The 20,806-nt window shown below is 42.9% G+C and overlaps 1 protein-coding gene across 7 annotated transcripts in view; it reads right to left on the bottom strand.

The window, feature by feature from the left end:
• The window catches only part of BLTP1 (bridge-like lipid transfer protein family member 1), a 357,046-nt gene that overhangs the window by 320,659 nt on the left and 15,581 nt on the right, over positions 1 to 20,806 (bottom strand). For all 7 annotated transcript variants that reach the window (XM_085852760.1, XM_085852755.1, XM_085852759.1 and 4 more), the window contains exons 8-10: positions 18,062 to 18,255; positions 16,787 to 16,866; positions 13,115 to 13,265 (exon numbers count right to left, since the gene is read on the bottom strand). In XM_085852760.1, coding sequence (XP_085708886.1) covers positions 13,115 to 13,265; positions 16,787 to 16,866; positions 18,062 to 18,255 — 425 coding nt within the window. The remainder of the gene's footprint in view (positions 1 to 13,114; positions 13,266 to 16,786; positions 16,867 to 18,061; positions 18,256 to 20,806) is intronic.

Raw genomic sequence — 20,806 nt, forward strand, 5'->3', positions numbered from 1 at the left:
ACCCTGTGCATCGACAAGCCCCCAGATGTGACCTTCCCATCAGTGATAAAAAGCAGGAAAGTTTGGGCGAATGCACCCATCTGAAACCTTTGACCATTCATGGGCCAATATCAAGAGGTTTTGCAATATAGACTGCAACATATCAACTATTTGGATGACTTGATCAGGAATTTCTTCAACTCCTTCGTTGTGCAGAGGCACACCCCTTTCTTTCAGGAACAAGTACTTTTGGCTCATTTAAAAGTGATTTTTAGTTGTTTCATTTTTAAATCCTTTTCTGGGAGGCATGAAATATGTCTAGGCCACCCCAATTTACTTTGTCACAAGGGGTTTCTGCGCATCACAGTGAGCAACCTGGGGTGGATTACATCATGTTGAAAGTGCCGTATTTCCTGTGCTTGAAAAAGATGGCAAAAAGTTTCACCAGGAAGGATCCAATGTCAAATGCCGAGTTAAAAAAAAAAATCCATTTTGATTCCTGTGATCCTAAGTTCCCATCCCTTGGTGCCAGGGGATCAAATCCAAAAAAACATTACATATTTCATGCACCCCCAATGTTGATTACATATACAAACTTTCATAAATAAACATTTTAAAATGTGCCTGTAATTGCTTCTTTTTATTTTGGTATTTGACCTTTTGACTGCAACCCAGGGGGTGAGGCCAAAATTGATACCACTTTCACACCTTCTTGCCATGTGGTAATCACAACTACCAGATTTGGCGAATTTCTGCACAACCGTTGAGGAGGAGAATAGCATGACGGACAGACAGACAGAGAAGATTACAATATCCTGCCGTTTTTTTTCAAGGCCAACAGAAAACATCATTAAACAAAAGTTACAAGTGCACACCAACACATAGTGATGTGACACAGATCAACAAAACCACTCGAATGCCTAAAGAAAGCAGTCACGAGTGCACCGGATTCCAAAAGAGCCTCCAGGATTCACGAACAGTGGGGTGTGATGACATTCCTTCCTGGCCTGCGGTGCAGCAAATGCGTTCACCGGTGTTGGAGAAACAACCGCATTCAACTCTGGGCAGCGCAGTGCCGCTGCGGTCGATACGGAATGCTAAAAACGTGCTAAGAACAGCCTCGACAGACTGATCATCAAGACAGTGATGGAAACTCACAAGCATTTACAGATGAGTGTTGATCATTGGCGAGCAAAGCCTCAAAATAAAGTCATCGATTGCTTAACTGCATGGAATACGATGGCAAAGCAAGAGCCTACAAAATCATTATCTGGAAACTTTACAACCCGGATGGTTACAAGATAACATCCCACATCTCATCTCGTCTAAACATTCCTTGCGAGGTTCCATCCTTCATAAGGGATAAATGATGGTAAACGATTCATAAAAGGTGAGATCTTGGCCAAGCAGGCATGTCAAGATTTTCTGTTTATTGAATCGCATGCAGTTTGAATGGAAAAGCTAAGGAACAAAAGAAAAATCAGCCCACTCATTTAAAAACCAAAATTTAAATATAAAAAAGCTGAAAGGAACACCAAGTGCATTATGATGACAAAAGGGTAGTCGATGACGCGCTATAACAAAAACCCCCACGTTTCCCACCAAAAACAAAGTTGAAAGATGGCAAAAGTGCCACAAGGAATAACCCAAAATCAAATTTTGAGTTGATTTTTTTTTTTTTCAGTTTTGACATCTGTGGCCACAAGTCGCCACCCCGGGGTATGAACCGGAGGTCAAATGCCCCCCTCCCCCACCAAAAAATACATATTTCCTGCATCCCCAATGTTCCATCCATCCATCAGGACCATACTCTGTGCAGAGTGTTGGTGCTGCCTCAACAGTCTCCTTGACTACTGGGCACAATCCTGGACGGGTCGCGACTCCATCACAGTATACCAGCCTGCTGGCACTCATTTTGCCGACCTCAGAAGGATGACAAGCAGAGTCAACCCCACCTGGTATCAATTCAACAGACAAGTGGGATACTCGGATCCCAAGCCGACCACCCTAACCATTAAGCCAACACCAGACATGTCCCCAATGTTGATTGCATTATAAAGTTTCATTTTAAAAATGTTTTTGAAATGTGCCCGTAATTGACCTTTTGACCCAGCACTAGGGGGGTGGGGCCAAAACGATACTGCCCTTGCACCTTCGTGCCATTTGGTGAAATTCTGCACAACCGTTGAGGAGACATTCAGAAGGAAAGATGGAGCAGATGGAGCAGATGGAGCAGATTACAATACACCCCCGTTATTTTTTTTTTCTTTCCTTCAAAAAGCATGGGGACAACAAGGCTTCAACTTTTCGACCTATTCAGTGATTCATTAGTCCATCAGCACCAACTGCAAGTGAACATGCACCTGCACAACAAGTTCTGAAGGATTCACACACTTTCCTTTCATAACCTCTCATGACAAGGTCATGTGGAAGAGCTTCCATGGCAATGCTGCAAACAGAGATAATCTTTTTCTTAAATAAAATGTAACTATATTTTCCCACCTGTAAATCTGCACGGAAAAGGGTACCAATGATTGCTAAAGTAGGTATCAAATGATGACCTCACAAATATTTAGCAACTCTTTCCGAGTGATCTCTAGCCAACATTTTATTGCCAACCCGACTTCCTGTTTCTTTCTCTTTTCAACTGGCATACGTAATCAATTTTAATTTATTTACGGGGCTTAAGACTAATGGAGGACCTGTTAGACAGATCACACACACAAATAGACAGACACATGAGACACAACTGGACTTGATTTCAGACAAACACAGCCAAAGACCTTGGGGGAAGGAAAAGGGACTTAACTTCCTGGAACACTCTGGATAGCGGTGACATCACTATTCTCTCCAGTCAGGGGAGGCAATTGAGATATTGACACCCTCCTCTCCACCCATGGGATCCCAATCCACATGGTTTGTCCATGTTCTATCCTCCAAGAACCAAGCATCAAGCCAGGAAGCAGCAGATACCATTCTAAAATCATTGGCTAGACTCAATCAGGCTCGGAATCAAACACTGACCTCAGACTCAGAACAGAGTGTCTAACTAAAATGCTACAGATTTCTGTGTTCCTTCCAATGATTCAAATCAAACAGAAGACTAAATATTGCACTGGGGTCATCAGAAGCAACCCAAATAAGCAAATAGCAAAGATAGCAAAGAGTCATCAGGAGGAACCTGGATAGGATTCAAGTTTCAGCCACGACATCATAACCCTCAAACCCATCCAAAGTAAGCCTTACAGAAAACTTTCAGCAAGAATCAACTTGTCCTCAAACAGATAGATAAAGAAAGAGAGAAATGAAGAAAAAGCAAGACTTGAAACGAATAAAGAGAAATTTGAAAAAGTAGAAAGAAATGTGAAAGGGAGAAAGAAGAAAGATGTCGAGAAGAACCCGGATAGATAGATTTCAGCAGTTACTTCCCAGGCTCAAACACAGCTCAAGGTACAAGCTGCCACAAGTCCATCAGCAGGGAAGCACAGTCCACACAGCATCAGGATATGGTACAAACATAATCAAACTGAAGACCAAATACTGCATTGGAGTCATCAGAAGGAATATGAATAAGCAAAGAGCAATCAGGAGGAACCTGATGACTCCATATTTGCTCTTTACTGCTCTATGATTAAATTAATAAAAAATATATTTCATATACTTACTGCTTCTTTTGTTCTTTGCCTGTTTATAAATTTGCCTTTATTCATTCATGACAGTCATACAGGAATCAACACACATGCAAATGAACACCAACCCCATGTTCTGTCTTTCTTTGCTTGTACATTGGTTATATAATCAACTGCACACTCTTTGACACGCCTTGTTTACTGTAAATAAGTACAAAATTATTAATGCTAAATTAGGCCCCTAGGATGATCTCCTCCATTAAGCTCTAGGCCAGATTCAATCCCCGACTGGATGGAACTTTGTGGGGGGGAGGCTGTTGTGATTGATGCAATGGCAGAAGAGTGCGCTGCATCTCAAAGCATGTCATCATTCAGATAAGACAAAGCCAGTTATTCTGTCTGCATCGAGGATGTGGACGTTAAAGATGCCAGGGTATCTCTCCAAAAGCGCATACAATGGCTCACTCCAAAAAAAGGCCTTTGCATGCCTGTACTTTGGCCAAATTACCTGCTTGTAGATGTTACGGTGGGGTGGATATGAAGTTTAGATCAACTTAACAGTAAGGAAGGGGTTAACCCAACGAAGATAAGTAAATTGATCTGTCAAGTTAATGGGGTCTGGATAAAGCACAAGCATGACGGACACAAGACATGTTTTTTATGGTTGCCTGTCTGTTGGCCTGTTATCGATTGTTTTTGTTCCAAAGATAACTTGTAAACTGCTGAAAGGATTTCAACCAAACTCAGTAAAAGCATGAACTGATTAAATTTTGGGTTCAACAGATCAAAGATCAAAGGTCATGTGCCCTTTCAAAATACTTTTGCAGACCACAACTCGAGTTAGAAGCATCCTTTTCATCTATTCAACTTATACTCCCTATTCCTCTACCTTTAATAGAGTTCAAATGTAACTGCAGGTTGACATCTAACATCGGCTGAGGTATATCCATCGACACATTCATGTGTAATTCTATTTTCTAGTTTGTTTTAATTACCACAAGCAATTATTTGTTCAACTGTTAAGTTACCTTATATGAGACGATTCTCCAGATTATTTTTTTCCATCTTTTAAAGACAAACAAACCTCTTCTATTCTTCATTTATTCCCTTCCTTATCATGTCCAACTGTTGCCCTACTATCAGCTAGTGGCCTTTTTCCCCTTCTGTCAGCTTACTCTTCCATAATCCTCGATCTTGGAGAGAATTTTTTTTTTTAAACCGAAACAGAAAACAAAAAAATATATACAATAAACAAGATATGCAAGCAAATCACTGAGAGCTGAATCGACCCCAAAAATAAACAAGATAAAGAGCTCCAAAGTTACTGTTGCGGGAACAAAACCAATACAGGTAAGCGTGCAAATACTGCAGCAATGTTTGTGAACACCACAACCTCGATGGTGTTGAGCTGGTGGAGAAGTCTAATCATTACTTCTCAGAAACACTATCAGCGCTTAAGAGGAAAAGTTTGAACATCGCACCGTTAACACTGTTTCATGCCAAGCCTTCCACGAGACGATACTCATGGGTATGATGCTGCAGCATTACATAAATAAATCAAAAAATTAAATAAACAAATCTTTATCTATATAATCCTAGCCACCTGGGTTAATTGAATAGGTGAGAGATAATTGATTAATCCCTTCATACACAGGTGAGTGGTGATTTTGTCTTCGTTCGTCATTTGCATGTCGACTGCTTTTTGACATTTGCAAATGGAACATGCTTGAGACCCTCGATGGTGTGCATCTCTGTCTGCGCTGTCGCTGATTCTCCAATAAGCAAATAAACTGGTCCGGCAGCTGAGGGTGTGTGTAGTAGTGAGATTCTCATGTCTGCACAAATAGTGAATGTCTTTACAGCTGTGGAGGAACTCTGGGAAGGGTTTGAAACATCAAAGGGCTTACCTTGCAAAGATGATGGTCATCTCCGCACGCGTCCGGGTGGCGGCGATCTCCGCACGCGTCCGGGTGGCGGCGATCTCCGCACGCGTCCGGGTGGCGGCGATCTCCGCACGCGTCCGGGTGGCGGCGATCTCCGCACGCGTCCGGGTGGCGGCGATCTCCGCACGCGTCCGGGTGGCGGCGATCTCCGCACGCGTCCGGGTGGCGGCGATCTCCGCACGCGTCCGGGTGGCGGCGATCTCCGCACGCGTCCGGGTGGCGGCGATCTCCGCACGCGTCCGGGTGGCGGCGATCTCCGCACGCGTCCGGGTGGCGGCGATCTCCGCACGCGTCCGGGTGGCGGCGATCTCCGCACGCGTCCGGGTGGCGGCGATCTCCGCACGCGTCCGGGTGGCGGCGATCTCCGCACGCGTCCGGGTGGCGGCGATCTCCGCACGCGTCCGGGTGGCGGCGATCTCCGCACGCGTCCGGGTGGCGGCGATCTCCGCACGCGTCCGGGTGGCGGCGATCTCCGCACGCGTCCGGGTGGCGGCGATCTCCGCACGCGTCCGGGTGGCGGCGATCTCCGCACGCGTCCGGGTGGCGGCGATCTCCGCACGCGTCCGGGTGGCGGCGATCTCCGCACGCGTCCGGGTGGCGGCTATCTCCGCACGCGTCCGGGTGGCGGCGATCTCCGCACGCGTCCGGGTGGCGGCGATCTCCGCACGCGTCCGGGTGGCGGCGATCTCCGCACGCGTCCGGGTGGCGGCGATCTCCGCACGCGTCCGGGTGGCGGCGATCTCCGCACGCGTCCGGAAGGCGGCTATCTCCACGGCCAAAAAAAACAGACCATGGCTATCTCCATGGTCTGTTTTTTGCCATTTTTCTCAGAGATGGCCAAACGGATCTTCGTAAAACTTTGAGGTTCATCAGTGGGTGTCGAGGAGTGTTTCAAGAAAAAAATGTTTTTAAATTTTGAAGAAAAAAAACAGAAGTCGGATTTTTGAAATCGCTCCATCGTGCCCAAGTCTTTGTAACGCTGTGAAAGGTATTATTTAAATGATCACCTTCCTTTGTGGATGTCGGTAAGTGCTTAGGTCGCAACAAAAATAAAGTACAAACAATATATAGATTTCTTTAAAATTCCAACAGGATTAGAACAACATTGGGCAGTCAGGTACCCCTACTAGTTGTTTTTAAACTATTCATCGACACACAAGTTTTCCATTCAATATAAATAAGAGTCCACTGCAGTTCAATACAGCTAATCTCTGGAAAAAGAGGAATACTATGCTTTATTACATCACAATTTTTCTAACGAGTAAAAAGCAGCAGCAATAAAAGCAACTACTACTACTTCATCATCATCATCCACGGCCCCATTTATACCATATTCTACCTTATTGTGAGGTTGGCAATGGAATCTTTTTGGCCTAACTCTTTCACAAACTGGCTGGGGGAGAGCAGAGGGTGCAAGACAAGAAAGGAGGCGGTAGAAGACAGACACCATGGACTTTTCTGTGTTGTCAAAGTGATAGGCCCAGAGACAGCTTCATCGCAGGAGATTCCAATAATAGTGAAGGCCTTTGTTTCCACAGCATCATGCTGAGCAAGGTGCAAGGCTGGGGCACCAGTCCAGAGGGGAGAGCAGTATCCCATCAAGCTGCAGATGAAGGCCTTGTATGTGGATAAGAGTTACACTGTGCCAAGTAAGGACTTTGCACAATGTCTAGTTAGAACCCGGCTCCGGAGGCCAACCCAGAGGTGTGGTTTGCCCAAGAAAGATCATAGACAACAACGAGGGCCAAAAGTTTGAGTGAATGAATTTCTTCAAGAGGTTAAGAAAAGAGATGGGAGGGTTTACCAGACAGTCCCCTCTGAGAGACAGAGCTAGAGTACGAGACCCATCAGGACCGAAACATGTGACAAGTGCTTGACCAGCTCATGGCTCAATCAAGGTCTGCAGAGAAGGAAGAGGCCAGATAATCAGTCGAGGGACACCAGAAACCTCAACTTCTCAGGTGCCAAATTAATACAGTGCAGGAGCTGTTGGGTGACTTGGATAGGGTGGCTACAGAGAGTGATAGGTTGGAGACACAAGATTTGGAAGCAAACACAGAATTGAGGCATTTGGCCTTCTCATGAGAAGTCAGCTGTGGTGTCATTTTAAGAGGGGGAAGGGATGGAGTTGGGGGGAACACTCCAGAGACAGACCTAACGAAACACCACCAGGCTTTAGAGGAGGAAGACATGTTTGAAAGTTCAATCTTGAGGTTGGACATATTTTGTTTTCTGGTTCTCCCAAAAGTGGGCATGTTGTGAACTTTTATAATTCACTGAGATTGTCTTCAGGCAGATTGACCTTCCAGGAAGAGAAGGCAAGTTGCTTCAAGGCAACTGCCTCACCATAGCATTCAGTGTTCCATGGGCAGAAAGAAAGGTATGATACCTGCCAACAAGATGAAAGGATGGATTTGTGCATAAGAGAGCAGATTTCTGTGTAAGAATTTCCAGGCTGAGTTAACATCAGGGCAGTAGGCGTGGGAGACCAGTCCTGAAGAGAGATGACTGCTTGCAATTCCTGCCAATCTGCTCGAGTGAAATGCAAGACTCGCAGGTGTTAAGGCAGCTCTCTGAGAATAGCTCGAGAGAAGTTAACTTTCACAAGCATATAATCAGACAAAGCAATTGGAGCAGAGGAAGAGGAGAAATTTGCAGCGAAGTTTGTCATCACCAAATCCAGTAGGGGGGATTTGCTATTGGGAGAAATCCGGGTTTGAAAGTTCACAGATCGAGTCAGTCCCATTGAGTCATAGAAGTCCTTTGCAGAAGTGCCATGGCTGGTGAGGGAGGTACCAACACCCAACCAAGCTACATGGTGGCAATTGAAATCACCACATATTAGAAAGAGAGAATTGTGAAGAACGGTTGAAAGTTTGTCAATGTTTTCTGGGAGAGTGCTAAATGGAGTCGTCACCGTTTAGAGGACAGTACAACAAAGACAAACAAGATGTGTGGGAGCGGAGGGGAAGTTGCAACCAAACGTACTCCTGGTGGTTGTTCATCTTTGCATCACAGCCCATACTTGTGCCAAGTTTGTCTGAAATCCCTTCTGTGGTTCATAAGTTAGTGTGGCAAGAAATTTTCAATTAAAGGTCACATGACCATAGACCTTTGGCATTTTGAACCCAAAATCTAATCAATTCATCTGTGCGTCACCGTACGTAATTGCACCAAGTTTGGTCAAAATCCCTTCAGCAGTTCACAAGTTATCACGATAACTAATGATCTGCTATGCACGCACAGCTGGAAAGACATCCCAAAAACAATGTCTCAAGCATTTTTAGCAGTGGAGCATAAAAATGGAAAATGTAGAAGACAAGCATGGGAAATGCCAAACCACCTTAGTGCTCCAGAAATAGGTGCCTCTTAAACTTTTGTTGCAGTTCATTTTCCTCTCTTTCACCTGGCTTATGCTGAGTAGGTGCAGCAATGACGAAACAATGCAACAGTCAGTTTGCAATGCAACACCTCATCTTTTTCGTGTCATCTTACAATGTGACTGTCAATGGGTGCACAAAATATGTGGAGATTTTCATTTCTTTCGCCATACATCCGATGCAGTATTTTGATACTCATCTTTTGCTGCGGCCTTATTTTTCAGGCCAGCTTTTCAGTTGAGTGGTGGAAGTTACTACAGAGTTTTAAGGATGTGGCTCAGCTGCAATGCAGGGAAGTTGGGTGACGTGGGCATCGAGAAATAATAATTAATCACTTTCCATGGTAACATCTGTCCGTCCAGGAGCTGATCATGAGCGTAGTTGTGTCTTTTCATTGCCTGCTCTCTGTACATGCTACTATTCTCCAAAACTGTTCAGGTTTGGGTGCTCAGAATCACTGGTACTGAACTAGCAAGTATTATTAGAAAGTAGAACCCACCTGAAATTACTGAAACCAAGCACCGTTGTTCATTGGTGAGCACCCTTCTTCTATATAAAAGCGAGAGACACGTTATTTGTTTGCTCGTTTGTGATGCTTCTCTGAGCTCCCAAGGTTAATAGCACAAAAAATAAAAATAAAAACTTTATCGGATCACATTTTTTTGCCACGATACACCTTACCGGGAGTTTAAAGTCATTTTCTCACAATTCATAACTTATGAACACACAAGACACCACCTGTCGCAATCTCCAAGCATAGATCCATATATACAATGCTTTATAAAAAGGCCAATTTTTTTTTTTTCAGATTTCAACCCAGATACCAATATAATTGGTGAGATGGTGAGCTCCGGTCATCACATGTGGTATCAGATGTGAAAAAAATTGTTAATCAAGATGTTGCAATAATCGGTAAGTTCAGAGGAGGAGGAGTCACGTGACCTCTCAAATGTGCTAATCACTAATCCTTTGGAGGAGGTGGGAGGAGGGAGGAGAAGAAGGTAGTGGGAGGAGGGAGAAGAAGGGGTGGGTGGGAGGAGGGAGGATAAGGGGTGGGTGGGAGGAGACGGTGATGGGTGGGATGAAGGAGGGGAAGGAGTGGTGGGGGGAACGCGGCTTTGTTGCCTGGCAATGCCGGGTCGGCCTATCTTTGCTAGTGTTCTATAAAGATGTATTTAAACTTTGTGCGAGCAGATTATTTAAAAAATAAAAATAAACAAACAAATAAATATGTACATTTCCATGTACATCTTCAAATAGCAATTTTACAAACTTGATATATTTGACTTCATTTTTCTCCTCTTGGATGAAACTCTTTTTCTAATGGTCGCAATTCTCAAAGTTTGTTTCCCTCTTCCTAATAAGAGCCATGCTGCCAGATGTCAAATACCCTGGGGATCCCAAATTAGCTGAATTATCCGGGCAGTCAAACCAGCTGATGCCCATCCAGCAGGCTTAATTGGCCAGTCGTAAATGGTTACAACTTTCGCTCGAAAACATGATAGTTTACATCAGGTTGACAAAGAATAACAAAAGCAGGAGGCGATCGAATGTTGGAGGTTGATCAAGGTGAAGACAGTTCTTCAGAGAACCCCACATCCACTCAATACTCATGTGCAGTTCTTTAGCAAGATCTCAAACTCATGTGCCGTGATCCTCAATGAAACAGTCATTCATTTGGACAATGCTAATGAATGTAATGCCACATGCAAGGTCTAGCAATGGGATGTTCACAATCATCTACGGTCTCCTGATACTATTTGAACTGCTCACCAGTTGTGTGAAGTTATCTTGTATAAAGTAAATATGGGAGAATTTCCAGGTAGAAGGTAACGCAAACATTATAAGCACAATTAGGTTCAAAATCACAAGCCATATGGTGGACCAATGGATCAAAAGGTCAACCAACAAAGCAGCAGCCTCAGGATGTCTCTTGCAAGGGTTTTGCACTGCTCTCTACCTAGTAGTCACCAGCAAAGTGAATCAGCACCCGTTCAGGGACGCAGAAACAGAGATACGGATAATTGGTTTTGTTTACAGTATTTCTAAATTCCAAGCTCATTTCATTTGAGACATGAGAGAGAGGGTGAGGAAGTATAGAAACCTGATGAGGTGAAAACTTATTTATAGCTCAGCTGCCATCTATACAAACAAGGAAGGAAGGAGAGAGAGGAAGAAAAGGGGGAGAAAAAAAAAGTGAGTTTGCAGGGCAATGGAGAAAAGGGGGAGCAAGTTGGGAAAGGGTGACAATATGAGGGAGTTGAAGAGTAAAGGAGGGTGGGTAAAAAGAATAATCCTTTACTGTGTGTAGAAATATCAACACCACTTGTCAGGAAAAAAATTAAAAAAAGACGTAGAAATTTTGAGCTAAATGCACTCCACATGTGTTTGTGGTTATTAATGATGATACTCTGGATCCCAATCATTCCCCTCTGAGCTGTCTATCCTGGGTTTACATCTCGACTCAACTATAAATGGTCATCCTGGTGTTTCAAACAGCATGAGGGACCAACGTGTGCGCCGTCCCTCGGATGGAGGTTAAACGAGCTGTCCCTTCTGCCAGAACTGGTCGTAGGTGGATGTTCAATATCCCATGGTGCACTTCACAACAAACAGGCAAGCTTTCACCGGAGCCCTGAACAAATTACAAATTCCTGCTCTAACCTATTGGGCCAGCGGTTCGTGAGAGACTTGGGCCAAACTTTCCCTGGCCAACCCCACGATAATGTGGGAATAACTAACCGTGAAAGAACAACTTTGGATCATAATAGTCCTTTCACTGAGGACTGTAGAAGACTCCTAAAATAAATAAATAATAAACGACAAAAACTGGAAGCAGCATTTATTTGCAAATGGCACCAGTCCCAAAAGCTTGGTGTTATTCACGATAGTTCAACATCCTTAAGCACAAGCAAAGCAACAAATGTGACATCTCCTGATAGGTAGTTTCCTTCAGTGAAGAACAAGATCATTTTTTTAAAAGTCAGATGCCTCTCCCTGAGCTATCAATACAAGACAAGCCAGATGAGAAATGAGCATGCCACCATAATCAGTCACAGAAACCAGATGAGGTGGACACTTATCCATAGTTAACAAGTGAAATCCTTCAATACAGCGTGTATGGTGAAGCAAATGAGAACACTAATGTTGTTGAAAGAACCACTTATCACTTTGCCACCAATATCTGTCATAATTGTGAGTAAATTTCAACTACTAATGCATGACGAAACACTTGTTTATGGCTAATATTAAAGAGAATGATGGCATAAGAAGAACTTAGCTTTCGGCGTTCGGCGCGAAATGGCATGGTGGGCGGAAATGACGTCTTTCGTTCGTTCGTACATGAGAGGGGAGCGTTTCTTGTTTTTTTTCCCATCAAGCAATGAATTCAATGGTTTTCACATATACAACACATTAGTTTCACAAATTTCCATTGAAATACTCAGGTATTTCCGTCAATTGTCGCCATTTCCGTCTAGGTTACGCACTGCAATCTACCGGACGGCCGTCATTGGCTCACTTGAGGCACGTGGGGGGGGGGGGGGGGGACACTTCAAACTCGGTGCAATTGTATACAGCGCACGTGCTGTAATAAGCCATCAACATAAGCAAGAAAGGAGGGGGAGGGGGAAAGAACGGAAAATAAATAAGGAGATGGAAATGTTTTCTGCAGGTGTGCAAAGCTCATGGAGGAGCTCATGTATGCTATCTATGGTTAGTATGCTGTGGTTTGTAATCAACATCCCGAATGATCAACTTTTGCATAATTATCAACTCCAAGAGCTTTGATCAAAATATTAAAACTATCCGAAATAGAAACACGAGAACAGAATGGATAAAGGTATCCATAATAAAAGATTACAGAGCTGACGTTTTGGGTCTAATGCGTTGTTGAAGGCCAAAACTGTCAGCTCTCTGTACTCTTTTATGGTGGATAACTCCAACCATTCTATTCTCTGTTTTCATTCTCTTCTGCCACCAACACAGACTGCTAATTCTTTGCTAGAAGTACTGTCACGACTTTTAGATCGAAAATAGATGCTGAAATATGTGCCAACGAAGAAGGCAGAGCGCGTAATATTATAGAAATGTGATGAAAAGATTCGGTATGTCATCGGGAAGGTCTACAGTTACCCATCATTATTGAAGGGAGACAAGTCAGATGAAGCGGTGCACAAGTTACCTTTGTTTGTCCACCCAAGGTCCATAGTTGAAATCGGTGGCCTTTCCACAGACAATATCGAGGCCCCAGCAGGGTGGAAGGTCCTGCAGCTTGGAACTCTCGCTGCTGGTGCTGTCATCGACATCTTCGTCCTTCTCTGCTGGCACCAAGCCTTTGAGAGCAAGGATTAAGGGCAGATTGAGGTCTTTTCACATGAGCAATGTTGCAAGGTACACCAATGGCATAGTGGGGTGAAAATGGGTGATATTTTTAGGGATCTGCTGAGCAAGTGTGCATTTCAAAACTCTTGGTGAACAGCTTACCCTCCTATTAAAAATGCAATTTCATTCAAATTGTTCAAGTTCAATGCCAAATCAATACTTTTATGCTGTCGTACAAGAGGACAAATGAATAGCTAATTTCCTCAAGTGATGAAGCACAAGGACCAAATGGAACAATAACAAGAAAAAGAACAAAGATGTAACAGATATATTACTATAGCTTTAAAGGAACACTCAGGGAATTTTGGAAAGGCTTTAATTAAATCATTCTTGTTTCAAAATGTACATCGGTGAATAGGCGCAACCTGAAGAACCAAGTGAATAAATATCGTGGCAACTTTCAGTGGTCATGCTATTATCATATCTCGCTTTTGCAGATGCCATCCATCTTATGCATCGTAGAAGAATGCCATATTTATTAGCGATAAAGATCAGTCACTTATTCAGAATCCATGAAGCAATGCATTGCCTTTGGTTGTTATAGTAACTGATGATCAGACGAGGAACAAAATGGAAAAAAGAAAACGTTTTTCATTATTTGCCACTTAAACAGCCAGATCGATGGAAGAAATAGTTCCAGAATGTGAGACTCGCTCAAGTTCCTCAGAGGCTTGATACGAGATATCTTTGCTCAGAACATTTTGAGGTGATTCTTTTTGAAAGATGTAAAAAAAAAAATAGCTCCGCAAAGCGGGCATAACCCCTCAGCCCATGCATTGTAAAAGTAAGCAGTGATATCACGATGATGCAGTCAGTTAGAGCACGGACGTCATATCGAAAATCAATCAGACTTCAAGATGGCTACCGTGGTGGCTAGCGAAAATCGCAGCGCGCCCATTTTCGAAAGGAACCTTCCTCCACTCAACTCCAACACACACACTGCAAAAATGCATTTAATCGGACAAGCCAAGCCGTTCTCGAAATTGACGAAAACCAATTTCAAGACGACTGCCGTGGCGGCCACACTAAATATCGCAACACGCCCATTTTCGAAAGGAACCTTCCTCCACTCAACCCCAACACACCCTGCAAAAATGGATTTAATCGGACAAGGCGTTCTCCTCGAAATCGACGGAAACCAAAAGTTGACGGACGCCCGAACACCAAAGTATGAACTTTGACCTCTGTGACCTTGAAAAGTAGGTCAAATCAAAAACCCGGGTTATACATCATGTATCCTCATCAGATATACCTGTGATAAAAATTTAGCAATGATCCAGCCATTTGTTCAGGAGAAATAGCCATTTCTCGGTTTTCAGTTTTGGCCCCCTGGTGGCCTAGCCGAGAATCAAATTGCGCTCATCGAAAGGAGCCTTCCTCTACCTAGCCCCAACACACACTGCAAAAATGGATTTAATCAGACAAGGAATTCTCCTCAAAATCGACAGAAACCAATTTCAAGATGGCTGCCATGAAGGCCACATTGAAAATCGCAGCGTACTCATTTTCGAAAAGAACCTTCCTCTACTCAACCCCAACACACCCTGCAAAAATGGATTTAATCGGACAAGGCGTTCTCCTCGAAATCGACGGAAACCAATTTAAAGATGGCTGCCATGGAGGCCACATTGAAAATCGCAGCGTGCCCATTTTCGAAAGGAACCTTCCACTACTCAAGCCCAACACACCCTGCAAAAATGGATTTAATCGGACAAGGTGTTCTCGAAATTGACGGAAACCAAAAGTTGACAGACGCCCGGACAACGCCTGCGACGACAATACCCCTTAGCCCAATTCGGGCTGAGGGGTAAAAATGAGTTGTTGGGACTTAAACCGATAAATTTACTGAAACCGGATGCAGCACACACAATAGTTCGTTTTTCCAAGCATCAGAGAACACGATGGTACAGTGCACAAAGATCAGGATTAGGACCGAGGATGGGCATTGCTTACTTTGAAGTTATATTGTGTGAAAAATTTTAATCGACCATGTATCTCTTTGTATTCCTAAAGCACAATGTAAACATTTACAATAAGAACAACCAATTTGATTGTGGAAGAGAGTGGATTTTTTAAAATCCATTTGTTTGGTCTTGAGGAAACAAAATCACAAGGAAAAAACTTGTGAGGCACATCATCCAGTATCAATATTTATTCGTGTCAAATCCTCCAAAATATTTATCAGGTGTACATATGACTCACCTGTATGGGGTTTTGCTGAAGTCAACAAATCCTGTACATCCTTATTCAGACAAACAGTCTGGAATGCTCTGTTATCTGTCATACAGCTTTCATCGGCACATTGGTTCAGCAAAATCACAGCAGGAACTTCACGGTGGCAGATCACTCCACCTTGCTCGCCTTTACGACACATCGCCCGCTTGTACACAAGTCGGTATTTTCAGTTCTCACACCTGCCTCCAGGCTTTTATCACTCGACCATGAGCCACCATCACTAAAGTCACGAACGACTTTCCTCTTGGATTGGAATGAATAAAGTCGTACCCCACTCATCGCAAGTTTGGACTCCGAAAAAAAAATGACACGATAAACACTCTGTGCTCGATAATGCTGGTTTCTCTGTCAGCGGTTTGAAGCTTAGGACAGATGACAATCAGATTAGGGGCTAATTGGTCAGAACTCGGTCGTTTATGAGAAAAATTCGACAGATACTTTTCTTGAAATATTTACTCTATAAAGTGACATTTTTTTAAAACAAAAATTATTTCTGGCAGTTTTTAGCACGTTACCAGGATGTAGACATGATAATATGGTCGGAGTGTTCCTTTAAACAGCTTCCACTCAAACAAACAAATAAATAAATGGATAAATAAAGTTGGGATGTTTAACATTAATCCAATTCCAAATAAGTGCCATCGCACTCACATTTAAAGGGTTTCATATGAAATTCAAGTCATTACAGGTTGAATAATGGAACATATCAGAGACTCAAAAGACAAAATTGAAATGTAGTAAATAAAAAATACCTTTTGGTACATTTTTACACATTATATCAGAGCTTTCTAAGAAAATCTAAAACCAATAAAGGTTGAGTTGGTCTGTGCAACGCTCTTGTCTGGACCGATGGCTTCTGATGCTCAGATTCCAGGGTCAAATCCCATTCACTGTGTATTTGTTCATTGTCTACCAATTGAACTCAGGTTGAGGTTCACAGACATCTACTAATGTCTGTCCGAAACAAGATTTGTGTAAAAGCTCCACTATGAGCCTGAGATCAATGTAAAATATATATATATATATATATATATATATATATATATATATATATATATATATATATATATATATATATATATATATAATTTTGAAAAGTGTCGTACAATCACAGCACATCGACCATGGTGCATCCCTAACATATTCCACCTGAATACCATTTACAAAGTACTGTACAATTGCGTGATGTACGAAAAATGGTTGTCCAAAACTGCATTTATGTTCAGAGCAATCTCACCTGGCTGGTCCTGATAATAGTAGATATCAACGTCGTTGGATTGAAGAACAACAAATCCTTCACCCATAAGCCTTGGTGGCCTGGAAGGTTTCAGTGAAGATATAAAAGGGGTTTGGAATCAAATCAAATTGAAAAGATTTATGAGAAAGGGTTGTGAAGAGATGGGAGGGGGGCAGGGAAGGAGGGAAGATGGAGTCAGAGATGAAATGTTATGTTACAATCACACTTCAAGGAAAATGAAAAAAAAAAAATCAAACAAAAATGGCAATACATTTATCAACTCATTTACAAAGGGTGAACAGCAGCAGAGGTTGTAGAAATGGACGGAACACGTCAGAACCTCGTTCGGTGCATTTCCACTGCTTACATGTTAGAAAACGGTAGTAACAATTCCACGATCTAAAGTTGTCAAAAATGATGTACTTCTTTGTACGAGAACAATTTGCATTACTCCATACAAAGGAAGTAATTGTAAAGGCTTTAATTTCACAAGGACAGTAATGTCATTTGAGATTAAAAAAGAAACGGGAGGCAAATTGATCAAGTGAATTAAACCCCAGGAGGCCGATAATAGTGAAGCAAAATGGTTACACAAGGAGTATCCTCAAAGATTTGTTGATTTCCTTTGTGACACGACGCACCACTTATTATTTTCCACAACAATGTATTCAGTAATGGAAATGAATTGTATCACACTTCTGTTATTATTTAAATAAAAGCGAATATTTAATGGTTAAAGAGTACAACCCCATTTACAATGACCATCGGTCTTGCGTTCTCATTCTTTTGTGCATCTTGAGACACGGGATTATTACATTTGAAACACGGGATCAGGATGTAACACGTGGAGAAAGATACATTTCAGAAATCTGAGCTGCTGAACGGTTGCTTCAGCTACAACGTGTGGTGCCTGTAACATCATCTCATTTAGCAGGTGTCAGAAGGTGCACCGGAGCCCTTCCAGGGGCCCAAAGTAACTCCTTCAATTTATGAGTAGCACATTAGGTGATCTAATGATTTGATGCATGCTTTAATCTCACAACTTTGTTGGGACGGCCTTTTAAGAACACAAATCGAATCCCGGACAACCTCTGATTGTAGCGAGCAGAAATATACTCTGCCATCTGCCAAATGCATCTTGAAAGAAGCACAGCCACACATTCCGAGGATGCAGAAAAAATGTTACTCTGTATTACATTATATTGGTTTCCATGGCAACTCGAAAGAGAGGACATTTATAAGGAAGCAAAGGAAGGCAAAGTGACAGTGACTCACTCGTCTTGATGAACGCCGGCATAGCGTGGGCTGTTGACCAACATCACACGGACGTTCTCCAGCTTGCCTTTCAGGATGTGCATGTACAAGTCGAGACGGCTTGAAGGTGGCTTGGTGGCATAAGTGAGCAGGGCATCTTCGAAGTTGATGGACAACGTTTGAGGCATCAGTCTGTTTCCAAACACCAATCGGCCCTAAATAAAAAATGTTTTAAAAATACTTTAAAAAAGAGAAGAGCAGATAATCACACCTTTTGAGAGAAAGCACAAAGTGTCACAGTTAAAGCACCAAAGAGGTTTGAATCAGAAATCTTGGGCCTGCTCGTTTGGGGTTCCCCTCCCAGCCTGCACCTCATATGATGCTGGTATCCCAAGTTATAATCCCCTATCTAGCATGGTGATTCATTGAATCTACCAGTGCCCTTTCAATACTTCTCCTGCAGGTAATACATGAGTAGCATTCACAAGGTTATTGGAACGAGGTACAGCCGATTAGTCCAAGGAATGCCGTGTTCTCGTATTTTTCAAAATGCAAGTACCACACTGTAACATATATATATATATATATATATATATATATATATATATATATATATATATATATATATATATATATATATATATATATATATATATATATATATATATATATATATATATATATATATATATATATATATATATATTTGGTAAGGAAATATATTTTCATTAATAATTATATCTAGCCATGAAAAATAAAAAGGTTAAGTTTATTCAGAATATTTTATCTCATTCCAAGAACATCTGGAACACCCCTCATTTGTACAAGTTCCACCATGAGCCTTAATATAAATTGCCCTTTTAATTTTTTTATTTTTTGTTCTACATGGTCAAGGATCATGGAAGCACAAGTACACAGTACAGAACAGGACACAACATAACAAAGGGAACAGCAGGGGGGGGGGGAGAAATTAGATGGAGATGGACAAACAAAGGATGCAGATAACAATGAAAAGGTAGGGGAAAACACAATGGGTGAACAAAATGGATACATAAGCAAAATTTTGGGAGGGTTGGGGGGGTGGTTTTACGGGTGGAGAGAAGATCATGGTTTTGGACGGGGGGGATAACTTGCGACAGTGGTAAACAGCTGACTTGAAGACCTGGAGGAAAGAATGAGACTGAAGAGTGTGGAAAGTGGTTCCACAAGCGGTAAAAGAGAGGAATAAATGAGTTGAGGTGAGTAATGATTCTGGATTTGGGGAGTTCAACTAGGAAGGGGTTGCCGGTGGACAACTTGCATCCTGCAGATATCTGGGAGGATTGGAGGGTGGGGGGGTGGGGGACAAAACACAGATAGGGCAGAGGGTGCAAGACCAGAAATGAAGCGGAAGAAAGACAACTGAACTGTCGGCAATGGCGAAGTGATAAGCCCATAGACTCGGCTTCATTGCACGAGATTCCAATGATCTTGAAAGCCTGGGTTTCCATGGTATGAAGCTGAGCAAGATGTGAGGAAAGGGAGCCAGCCCAGAGGGGAGAGCAGTACTCCACCGAGCTGCAAATGAAACCCTTGTAGGTGGATTGGAGCTTAGGTGTGCCAAGGAAGGACTGTGTCCGACGGAGGATGCCCAGGCAGCATCTGGCTTTGGAGGCCAATTTTGAAATATGGTTTGCCCAAGAGACCATGGCTAAGAGTGGGACCCAATAGTTTGAGACCCTCTTCGAGAAGGTTGTTGAGAATGCAGATGGGAGCGTTTGCGGTACGGTCCTTTCAGAGAGTGAGTGAGTGGGTGTGTGGAATTTCTCAGGATTTAAAGACTTATTCCAAGTGTCGAACCAGTTTGTGATTGTCAAGGTCTGAGGAGAGGGAAGAGGCTGCTGCCTGTCTGCCAGAGGGATGAGGGATGTCACGGCAGAGTGTGAAGTAATCAGCAAAGAGATAAAGAGGATTTTCCAGACTCAGTGAGATCAATGATGAAGATTAGGAATAAGATGGGGCCTAGAACACTGCCTTGGGGCACTCCAGCCTTGACAGGGAGAGAAGAAGATAGGGTTACATTGAGAACCACACATTGGTTATGAGAGTGGAGGAAGTCAGTAATCCAAGAGTGGAGCTGGCCTTTGATTCCATTGGTAGACAGTTTGGAGAGCAGAGTGGAATGCCAGACTGTATCGAAAGCTCGAGATGTGTCCAGAGACGACTCAGACCTCATGTCTGATATTGAGGGGCTCCAGCCATTGTTGAGAGAGTCAAAGCAGCATGTTCAAGGTAGAGTGACCAGGTCTGAATCCAAATTGATGATCTGAGATGAGGCTGTTGGGGAAATCAAATGATTTTATGTCCAATGCGATGATGGATTCCATGACCTTACTCATGACCGGAAGTAAGCTAATTGGTCTGTAGATAAGGGGATCCGTTTTTGCACCTTTTATATGTAATGTTGGCTGATTTCCATGCAGATGAAAGATGACCTATGGTAAATGACAGGGTGAAAAGGTCAGAAAGAGGAAGTGCAAGAGCAGGTTTTTAGGACAAGTGAGCTGATGCCATCCAGTCCAGTTGCAAGAAACTTTTCCACCTTCTTGGGTGCAAAAAGGCACAGAATCCAGGAGCAGTTAGATACAAAAGGGAAGAGATGATTCAGAGAGAGAGAGAGAGAGAGAGAGAGAGAGAGAGAGAGAGAGAGAGAGAGAGAGAGAGAGAGAGAGAGAGAGAGAGAGAGAGAGACAGGGGGAGGGGGGGAGGGACACAAGATTTTGAAGC

Source organism: Eptatretus burgeri, chromosome 13 (genome assembly GCF_056783735.1).
Source record: "Eptatretus burgeri isolate ZD-2024b chromosome 13, Ebu_testis_v1, whole genome shotgun sequence".
Lineage (NCBI taxonomy): Eukaryota > Metazoa > Chordata > Myxini > Myxiniformes > Myxinidae > Eptatretus > Eptatretus burgeri.